General features: G+C 35.3%; 1 protein-coding gene across 1 annotated transcript; it reads right to left on the bottom strand.

Annotated features, from left to right (window-relative positions):
• Positions 1 to 6823: 6823 nt before the first annotated feature.
• LOC109340445 (FRIGIDA-like protein 4b) lies at positions 6824 to 11398 on the bottom strand. The gene is made up of 3 exons (XM_019578141.1): positions 10388 to 11398; positions 7668 to 7834; positions 6824 to 7567 (listed from the first exon to the last, which is right to left on the bottom strand). The coding sequence occupies exons 1-3, from the start codon at positions 11244 to 11246 to the stop codon at positions 6980 to 6982; spliced, it is 1614 nt and encodes a 537-aa protein (XP_019433686.1). The 5' UTR covers positions 11247 to 11398; the 3' UTR covers positions 6824 to 6979.
• Positions 11399 to 11931: the final 533 nt, after the last annotated feature.

Here is an 11931-nt window from a genome sequence, read left to right as displayed (position 1 = left end):
ACACGATTGATATTTAGGGCAGGGTATGGACCAAGCAAGACCCGATCCGACCCGTTCCATGAATATTAGAGCTAATATTGCTCAAGTAAAATAAACTCATACTTGTCAGCTGCGCAAGACAAACGCTAGAGTCAAACTCTGTGCAACCTCTGTCCTAGAATTGTTTTGTCCTCATATCCCTAATCAGTCAAACTTTATAAAATAATGTTAAAATATTAATTTCTATTTTTTATTTTTATTTTTAATTGAATGGAACTTTCTAATTGGATTGGTATACAAAGTGAGATATGTTATCCCCATCAACCAAGATTCCTTGTTGTACACTTATTCAACTTAGGGTGGGCGATTCCTAGGACATGGGATGATACTCTCCTTAAATTGTATTCAGCTTATATGATGAAATGAAGCGCAGAGATGGTACACTTATTCCTAACTAATGGTTTAAGGAGGGTTTTAATGAGACCTGAACGAACGAGAATAATTTTTTTATTATCAAAGGTATCATCTCATCCTATAGGCAAGCAACTAAACACTTTAGGGATGCGTGACAGTTCCTCTCAACTAGTGTTGCTCTCGAGAGACTTGAACTTGAATATGAAAATAAGCCACCATTTTATATGATTATATTTGTGACAAGTGTCTTAAATAGAGGATCAGGAAGTGTCTCAATTAATGTTCCCAAAGCTTTGCTAAAACAAAACAAACAAAAAACGTGAATATTTGGGAGCAAGATGCTCATGGATTGGTGCCACGATCATCAAGATTCAAAGAAATAACAGTCGTTCATACATTAATTACATCGATGAGGAAAACTAAAGTTAGAGGCTAAATGAAAGCTTGTGCGTTTGATGATACACACACAACGATGAAAGTAAAGGATCGAAAATACATAAGGAATTTCATGATGTATAATGAAAAGATAAAACAAATATCACAACATGACTTAATCCATGGAGGTTCACATCGTAAAGCTTGTTGACGAATTGTATAGAATAATGATCCCAAATCCCAGTCATATATTTTCACTAAAAAAGACTCCACATAGTGATATACACATATCATGGAGGGAGTCATAAGGTGGTATGGTAAGGGTGGAAGACTTAGAGAGTGGAGTGATAAGGAGATTGAGAGTTCAATTCTCATCCACCTTAAAAATACGAACATTTGCCTATAAAAAATACACATATCATGGAAAATGCATATATCAAGGTTCCAAAGAAGAAGAAAAATCGCAGTAAATGGTATGCCAATGAGAAAAACTCCATTTCTATGGCTAATACATTGATTACATATATTGACTGCACATTATAAAAGGTCACCATGGTTAGGAAAATTTACGTGGATAGTGTAGTCAAACTACACTATCACACGTTTAGTATACGTTTCGAAATAATTATGAAAGTGGTATAGATTTTGTAGAACTTGTGGATGGGGTCCACGACTTTGGGGAAGTCGTGGACCAGGAATACGACATCCCTGCCATCTTGTGCCTTAGAGAAGTCATGGACGAGGAACATAACTTCCATGTCAATGTCGTGGACGAAGAATACGAGATCCAAGTCGTGTATATGATGCACGAGATCCGAACAACATATATACACCTTTTACCCCCAGCTCAAACCACACCAAAGGAAGAAAAATGAAGAATTTTTTTAGAGTAGTTTATTATCATCTAAGAATAATAATTCCTAATTGAAGAAGTGTCATTATACAAGGTAACTAAAAATATTTTATGTTTTTAAGTTCATTTACTTGTATTAATTTTATTTAATGTTACTCTATGTTTATACGTAGATGGTCATTATTAATGACATTGTTAGTGATTTTAGTGATTAGGAAGACATTGACCTATGTAGTGACAATGATGATGACGATGTTCAGATTACCACTAGTGAACCAGTTAGCATAACATATGTTACCCCTTCATCTTTTTTCATTAACATTAATTATCACTATGGACAAGATTTTCCATATAAAAGTAGTCACATAAGTAATGATGTTGATAATGATCTGTTTGTTGGTATGCAATTTGAATCAAAGGAAACAACAATAAATGTTGTAAAATAGTTTCATATTAGGATTTCTATTGATTACCATGTGGATGAGTTTATGCCAGATAGATATGTCGCAAAATGTAAATATTATGGTGCTGGGTGTGAATGGAGAATTCGGGCATCAAAAAGTGTGAAGCGTGATATTTGTGAGATTAGAAAAATTAGTGAAAGACACACTTGTGTATCCATTAAAATTTCTCAAGATCACACGAAATTGAACTCATCATTCATCGCAAACTGTATATTCAATTAGTATCTGACGATCCCGGTATACCAATTAAAACATTAGTTAAAGAGGTAGTCACTTGTTTTGGTTATACGGTGACATATAGGAAGGCTTGAACTGCAAAACAAATATCAATGCCCTAAATTTATGGTGATTGAGAGGGATAGTACAAGGAGTTACCTTATTGATTGAATGTTGTCCAATATTATGCACCAGGTACAATTATAAGATATTGAACATCTAACCATGAAGAACAAAATACTTTAATTCTTGGTAGAGTATCTTAGGCTTTCAAGTTATGCATTGAAGGATTTGCTTTTTGCAAACCAATCCTTCAAGTGAGTGGCACATTCTTGACTGAAAATATATTGGAACATTTCTAATAGTTAGTTTAGAAGTTGGTAATAGACGTATATTTTCAATAGCATTTGTTATTATGGAAGGAGACACTAAAGAAGCATGTGAATGATTTTTCTACAATCTTTGGACATATGTTACCTCACAACCGAACATTTGTATAATATCAGATAAGGGTACAAGTTTGTTGGGGGCACTTCATACTGAGCTCCCACAATGGTGTATTGCACACTTTGAATATTGCATTCATTATGTTACTAGCAATTTCAACAAGGAGTTCCAAGATAATGATATGAAGGAAAAAGTCAACGAAATGTGTATGTATTGAAATTTATGTGATTTATGTTAATATTGATAAACTTATTGTAGGGTATGAATTGGTCCGGCCTCGATTCGAGCGAATGCTTGTTGTATTGCTTCAAACAAATCTGAGGGCAACGACTTGGTTGGAAAATATTCCAAAAGAAAAATGGACACAATCATATGATAATGGAAGACAATACGACCATATGACAACAAATTTGGTAGAATGTGTTAACGTCGTTCTGAAAGGAGCAAGAGCCTTGCCCATTACTACTCTTGTTAGAGAAACATATCATAGGCTGAATTCATGGTTTCTACACAATAGAAATGAAGCAAGTACCATGATAAGGGCATGTCATATATATTGCAAGGAATTGACTAAGGTGATCAATGAAAATAACCAAAAAGCTACATGTCTAGTAGTACGTAGTTTTTCACAGGAATCAGGAGTCTCAGAGGTGGAGGTTGCTGATATCGGTGGGAGTCGACACTCAAGGGTATACACAGTGAGACTAATAAAAGATTGGTGTAATTGTGGGGAATTTCAATCACTTAGATTGTCATGCTCTCATGTTGTTGCTACATGTGCATCATTGAACATAGATTATGGGCAATTTATCTCACGAATTTATCGGTTATAGAACTTCCTGAAGGTTTATGGACATGATTTTCAACCCATTGGTAATGAACAATATTGGTCTCCTTATTCAGGTCCAACCTTCATTTCTAATCCGCTTATGCGTAGGAACCATACCAAATATTACCTATGCAGGCCCCATATAGGAACATTACCTATATGGGCCCGATACTTGATATAGCCCGAGCACGAGTGTCACTCGTCTACTTTTCACTTATTGAGTGGCATGCTACTAGTCGAGTTATGAGACAGTTTGATCTACAACAACCCATCCCATAAGATCCAGTCAACCTGGAGAAATAACAAAAGATGGATCTACGTGGGAAAAATGACTACAATTTGCCACAAAAGCATGACTAGGGGATTCATATATGGAATAACCGGGAAAACTATGTGGTAAATAGTTTTCCCGATGACCAACCTTTGTATCACTATGCGCAGTATATGCAGTGGTACTTACAAAGGACTTGGAAATACATCTCTCCAGACGGAGCATATTCGGCTGGATCGGTAAGAATATTAGTTTTTCTATTTCTAATTTATATTAAATTGTAGTCAGATATTCATTATTCTAATTTTTTCCACTTTTTCGGTACAATTTTATTAGAATGATTTGGGATCGGTGTGCTCCTACAAATGTGTTTCCAAATTCAATGCAGTCACTGAATGACGTCTACCTAAACTGCAATGAGATGATGGAAGCGTTTGCTGAACTACTTCCAATTGCCTTCTCTTCAACTACTTATCAAGCTCCTCCTACACAACAGTTTGAAATGCTTACTGCACCTGAGTTCCTGCACCATATGAGAGTCAAACTCATACGAATACTTATATGCAGCCATACACTTAAACTTATGCTCCTCACAACAACAACAACAACAAAAAACAATAATCCTTCGGGTTTGATGGTTTTGGAGCAATTGGTAGCTACTGTTTCTATCACTTTGCATCTTCTTCACAATTTCAAGGAATGTCATCAATGTTTGACACATCTTTAAATACTACATTATTGGCATTCAACTCTCAACAATATTATCAGTAGACAATGTCTACACAACTTGATGATGATGACGAAGATGATGAAGATGAAGATGAGGAGGAACCACAACTGGTTAGAGGTGGAAGTGGACAAACAAGACAATGTCAACCACAACAACTAAGAGTCCAACCACCTCGAAGGAGGAATGCACCTAGATGTGGAATTTCATCTCATAGATGCCATCAAAAATTTGTATTCCCATTATGTTGTTTTTTAAATGTAATCATTTTCCAAGTCACACTACAATTATCATTTCATTTCCATAAAATTGTCTTATTATTTTAATTTATGCATTTTATTTTTAAAAAACTAAAATAATAAATCTTAAAAAAATCAAAAACTTTGACTAAATTCCCTAAAACTAACACTTTACTAAAATTATCAAATTCAATTTAATCTTACTATTTTAATTTAAACCTATTATTTTTATACATTAAAAATCATAAATCTTAACTTATTCTAAAAATTCATACTATACTCAATAAAACTAACCCCTAAAACAATAAATAACCCTACAATATCCATCTATCCGAATTTTTTTAAATTCATCATGTCCCATCCAAACTCGTGTTTCAGGGACACGACTATGGAAATCGTGCATGTGATCGACGACTTCAGTTGAGGAGAGAAAATATGTAAGAATCTCGTGCCTCTGAGGCACGAGATGGCAGAGATGTCATATTCCTGGTCAACGACTTCCCCAAAGTCGTGGACCTCATCCACGAGTTCCATAAAATCTATACTACTTCCATAATTTTTTCGAAACGTATACTAAACATGTGACAATGTAGTTTGACTATATTATCCACGGAAATTTTCCCATGGTTAGGTAAAGTACACCTCTTGCATCGACTTGGTTGCCATGGTCATGTAAAGTGAATGTAGAAAATTCTCATTCCCCATTTTAGATATACACATCAAATATTGATTCCTTTTTTTGGAATAAAGTATATTTTAGTAGTTATAGAAAATAATTTATCTTTTTATATTATAAGATAATTTATTCTCTTCCTTTTTATAGTGACTTGATTACTAGATTATTCCACTAGAATAACTCTCATAGCCTCTTCCTATAGTAATATTGAGGTAAGGGAATCCCCTTCTCCTTAATGATGGAAACAAGTTAGGAGACCTATCATTGAGCCTATTACCTATCAGGTCAGACATTTTTCTTGAACAGACTCAAGCTTTTTAAAAAACTTATTTAGCTTAACGGATTAGACATTAGGCTATCTAAAATGCCTATTAAGCCTAACAAGCCAACATACTTAGTTATATTATTTTAATATAAGTAATATTATTATATATGTATTTTTAATATAAAAATGTATATAAAAATATTATTTAATTATTAGAATTAGAGGGGTCTAACCAAAAGTAGGCCTATTAGTCCATATAAATGTAGACGTGTTAACATTTTTTATGACCATATGATATAACAGACCTTTAAATAGACTAAAAAGTTAGATCATACTTTTAAACAGATCAAACATAGGCTTTTATTTTTTTAGATAGGCTAATAGGGCAAGTCCAGACTCCTATATGCTATATAAGTTTAACCTATTTAAGGTAAAGTCTAGTCTAACTTCACCTGTTTCCACTCTTACTTCTCCTAAACTAGCTAGACAATCCTACAAAGAATAACTTTTTGAACAATGATAATGGAGAAATGATATATATTACCAAGTTATACATCATATATACCTCAATATATATACCTCAAGTTATACATCAAATATACCTCAATACATCATATATCCAATACGTAGTTGAAACAAAGATTATATTTATAGCACCGAAGCAAATATCCAATATATTATATTTTGAGACAATAACATTTCTGTTTTTTTTATGTTGTCCACAATAATTATTTAAGGCTAAATTTTAATTAAAATTAAAATTTTAATATATTGTCAAAATTTTATTAATTATCCCTATATATACATCTTAACTCAAGTTTTTTTCTACAAGCCCTATGTACTCAGAAATGGAACCGTACATCCCATAAATGTATTCTGTCCGCAAATTCGATTATCAACTTGTTGTCTTCATTCATTTTTTCGAAACCAATTTTTGGAAGAATGAAGTCTTGAAGTCACCACAAGTTTTAAGTTAGAGAATCCAAATTCTTATGTCTGCACTAGTCACTGTCTTCAACAAAAATAGAACAGGGGGAACTAATTATCTAGAAACAGAATAAGATTGTAAGAATAAGAATTAGTATATGGTCATAAACGACTTTGTATTAGCACCACATATCTATGTATTTGAAAAATACATTCCTAGGAACATAACTTTTCCCAATGTTAACATTCACAGTACAAAAAAGGGAGACACCGAGTCGGGAGAACTGCATGGCAAACTCATCCCATGTAACTGGTTTGATTTTGATAACTAGGTGGAGCAGCATTTCCATAATCATACACGCCGCCATAGCTAGTCTGTCCCATTGCATAAGAACTAGTTGATGGATAACCAGATGAGGCCAAATTGTCAACAGGGAGTGAGTAATGCTGTTGTAATCCAGCTGGAGTTTGAATATGGGTTCCATAGGTTGCTGCATATGGATTAGCAGTTGAACCATCATATATAGTATGGGAAGGGTAGTTATATGGAGCAGAATATCTTGTCGCAGGACTCAGCTGTAGAGAAGGTGCTAGGCTCCTTCGACTGAAAGATGGCGATGATGATGGATATGAACTAAATTTGGCTGCTTTTTCTGGACGGCTAGATCCACTTCCTCGACAGCCTCGCTTACGACCTGTTCCATAGGCATGCTTATTTGGAGGTTTGCTTCCAGATGCTGAACTCTTCTTCCTATCACCCGTATTTTTCTCCAGCTGTGTGATCCGCCTCCTCAAACTGTCAAGGTTAATTTCTGATTCCAACTTGTGATCTTCTACACATTTGATTAAGGCCTTGATGGAATTCAACTCGGTGTATGAGTCATCCTGAAAAATGATAGATTTAATGAAGTGCCATTGAGGGATAACTTCGTAACATAGCATATACAATTGAATCAGACAGGTGGGATATTCACACTGTTGCAACCTGACGGTTATTTCCCTTCTTCAATATGGCAGAAGCATTCTTTCTGCAGTTCCGAATAAAGGACTTGAGCAGGTCAACAGGAGGAAATCTTTCAGTCAAACCAGATTCTGAAGCAAAATAAACAGCTTCTACTTCTTTGCCATTTTTAACTAGCTCATCTATAATATCTGCACAAATCAATTTCATTTATTAGTCTATAACTCTATGTAAGAATATATGCTTTGGCCAAAAGTTTTTCAAATATTATAAAATCAAAATAAATCACAAATCAGAAAAATTGTGCTAACACTGTTGCATGGAAAACACATAATTATAATATAACATTACATGATTACACTGTCCGGGTTTCTAATGTCAATTGATTTAAGCTGTGTATCCTACCTGCATCTGCTTTATTATAGAGAAGGCTTACTTAACTCTTCTAAGGGCCTACATGTCTACGGAGATAGGTGTAATGGGAAAATTGAGAATGATTAGTTGAAATACAAGAAATGAAAAGGTTTTTTTGGGTAAAAAATAAATTTCATTAGATAGGAAGAGATAAGTACAAGAGAAGAGGATAATACATCCTCACAGAGGGCAGAAGGGAAAAACTATGCTAGGAGATACAGCAATGAAACAACACATTTCAATTCCTTTGCAAATCTACCATAGAAACCCATAAGAAAACCAGTGGTCAGAGGATCAAAGAGATGCCAAAAAACTAACTTTCTCTAAACAAAATCAAAATAGGAGAAGGAATCTCAACATTCTAGGACTACTTTCCAACCATATATGCCAAAAAATGGAAATACTGAACGGTGCTACAATTTTTTGCATCTTTACAAGATCCAAAACCTCTAAATCTAGTAAGGAAGAAAGAGTGCAGTGTGCAGCTCCATAGGACAGATCCAAGATTCATCAGATAGACCAAACAGTCTGTGCCATATATATCTCACTGCAGGACTTAATAAATCAAGAGGATTGCATAAACGTAAAAACTAAAAATAGACATGTAAGAGGCTGTGGACTGTTACACATACCAATGAGCAGCTGCAACGTTGACAGAAGTAATCAGAGAAACAGTGAAATTCTTTCAAGGTAATAAAAGCTCTTTCCAAAGAGAAGAAATGGTAAACTTCTTTAAGAACATAATTTAGTTTCGATATGCTCCAGCAGCTCCGCCGTGTTTAAAATTTAATGACCAAAAATGCAATAGCAGTCCCTTTTCTAAATCTTCACTCCATAGCAACTCCCCACTCTCACCAACTCTTCAGATTGATGAATATAGAGAGATTAATACCAATGGACTAGGGGCTATATAAATGCATATAGAAGTGTGAAGATATGTGCTGTCACAAAATGTGTCAAGCGAGTAAACACACTACAAAAACAACCAACTCTTTTCCTATTAAGTGGAGTTAGCTACATAGATCAAATGACATCATAATGCCCCATTATAAATCATGTCTATGGATAAATCATATACATCTGACATTCAGAATCTTTCTTAATGGTTCACCTATTGTCTTTTTGTCTCCATCTAAGCTTACCCTCCATCCAATCTACTCTCTCTCCTTACATCAGCTTCTTATGGGTATTCTCTATTGACTCCACACATGCCCAAAACACACCTAAGGTGAGATTTCACTATCTTTTCTACAACAGTGTTATCTCAACTTTCTCTAGTATGCATTTGCTCCTGATTTTCTAGTATATCCACTCATTCAACGGAATATCCATATATCTGCTACATTCAGATTATTCTCTTGTCTGTTTTTACAGCCCAACATTTTCTTCCCATATAACATCGCAGGTTAAATAGCTCTATGCAGTAAAAAATTCTCTTAGGCTTCAGTAGTACTTTACTATCGCACTATGATTGAGAGTTTCTCTGGTTCTCTGGAAACTTAAGAAGGGTTTACCATGACCTTCTCTATGCAAGAGTACTATAGTCTACAACTACATGGTCAGTAGTCCAAGTAAACCTCAGCACTAAGCCTCTAACCCATCATTACTTATATCCTTATAATATGACTTTCGGGCTTTCACCGCTGGTTCAAAGAGCTTGGGGTCCAAAGAGTTTGTCTTTGATCACCTTGTCAAGTTATAATGGCTTCTTTCTCAACCCACAATAGTTAACAGAATAAGAAAAAAGTCCAAGAAGCAGTTAGCCAAATAAAAACAATCACATTTTTATCCATTTTAGCTCATGTGGTCATAGTACAATTATTGGATCTCTGTGTATAGAAAAACATTGCTAATATAGTCCCGGCTTACTGTGCGGGAGGATACTATGGGAAACCAAACAAATATTGTCTTTCCATTTCATTTCATAAAGATATGACAAGGTTATACTTTGGTTGTCTGCCAACGCAAGATTCCTCTTTTATCCACAGATTGCGACTGATTGTGTAAAGATTTTCGACAAGCCTCATAACTACTAAAAAACCCAAAAAAATAATCAACAAATGCATATCTTTGGGCACCCACCAATTCACAAATGTGCTTGACATAACCAGTACACAAGGAAGCAAAACTGCATACGACCAATGTCATCATGCTCGAGGCTCCACCATTCCAATATAAATATACATCATAACAAACTTGTAACACAAGGCATTGCAACACAAGCAAATGTAACTAACATTAAATGAATAATACTAACCTAAAATCTTCCATATATCCCAAGTATAGCAATAATATACTATCAACAAGCATCCTAAACACGAAAAATGTACCTATCATTTTGTCCCCAAATTCCAATGTAGCTGCGAGCTTTGCCATATCCCTTCTTGAGGCGAACTGCATAACCGATTTCCTCAAATACTCTTCATCAAACCGATTCCTTAACCCAAAACACACCACCATCTGCAGAAACATAACCGCTTCCGCTGCCCCACTGCCCGATTCCCCATCCATCTGCCCCTTCCACCTCTCCACCACCTCAAGCGCTCTCTCAGCAATCCTTCTAGAAAATCTCACACCCTTCGCCCCCGATTCCGGAACCATAGCCTGAATCAATATCCCACACGCCCACCTCTTATCCGTGGCCCCCGATTTCGCCGATTTGCTATTCAAAAAATCCTCCACCGCCTCCAGCACCAGCCTCGGAGAGTCCACGGCCTCCGCCAAAGCCGCGGATATCTTCGACCTAAGCAATGCCGATTCCTTCCTCTTCGAGACGATGAACCGCAGCAGCGCAGTGGAATCCATTCTCCGGCAGAGGGATTTCAGCACGGCGGAGATATCTATATTACCGGGGAGGGGTTTTTGCAGCTCGGCGAGTGCAGCATCCTTTTGCTCCTCGATGAGGGCTACGGCGGCGGTCTCGCGCTCCGGGATGATGTTTTCTTTGTGGACGAGGGAATCTAGGGTTTCGGTGGAATTGAATTGGAGCGATTTGAGCTTGAAATCGATGGAATTGGATTTTTCGGAGAGAGACTTTTGAAGGGAGGAGTAGTGGTTGGAAAGGGTTGTGAAGAGATTGGTGCTGTTTTCGAGGATTCTCTTGTGAGATTCAACTTCGTTTAAGAATTGATGAACCTTGTTGTTGTTGTTGTTTTCTGTGATTGTTGTGGTTGAAATTTGAGTCGCCATTGTTGGAAGGTGTAGAGAAAATGTGTCACTGTATTGTGGAAAGCAAAACCCTAATTTAAGATTCGCAAGAACATTGCTTTTCACTTCCACTTTCTAAGAAACCAGTTTTGCCCTATGTTGAAGACGGGTTTTTCAATGTATCCAAATGAAAATGTGTATAGATGCACTTGCTAATCTGAACAGTTCATTTTATTAATATACGAATTTAAATTAAATATCAGATTAAAAACATATATAATAACACTTATATTATTTTATCTATTATATAAATTTAACTTAAAATTTAAGATTAATGAAGAGGAGTCCGACCCTCCGCCACTGCATCTTATGCTTAAGGTTAACAACCTAACTCAATTCATAAACACTTATCTAAATTTAATCCAAATTTAATGATAAAAACTTATTTTGATTGATTCAGATTTTCTCAATTTAAAATATTGGGTTCTTGTTAGTATAGGTGGTACTTCAACTCAATTTATATAATAAATATCAAAATATATAATTATCTTATATATTTATATAAATGACAAATAAGTCCATTTAAATGACAAAATATATGTTTGAGACATCTTTGATACAAGTTTGAGTTACACAAAATTCAATAAAAGTACGGATGTTAGTCTTTTAGTTAGCCGAACTATATTTTGGTATTGAAAGTGTGCATGTCAAGAGGAGCACTTTGGAA

Source organism: Lupinus angustifolius, unplaced genomic scaffold (genome assembly GCF_001865875.1).
Source record: "Lupinus angustifolius cultivar Tanjil unplaced genomic scaffold, LupAngTanjil_v1.0 Scaffold_172_19, whole genome shotgun sequence".
NCBI lineage: Eukaryota > Viridiplantae > Streptophyta > Magnoliopsida > Fabales > Fabaceae > Lupinus > Lupinus angustifolius.
The sequence above is the reverse complement of the archived record's forward strand: the minus strand, read 5'-3'. Positions and strand labels throughout refer to the sequence as shown.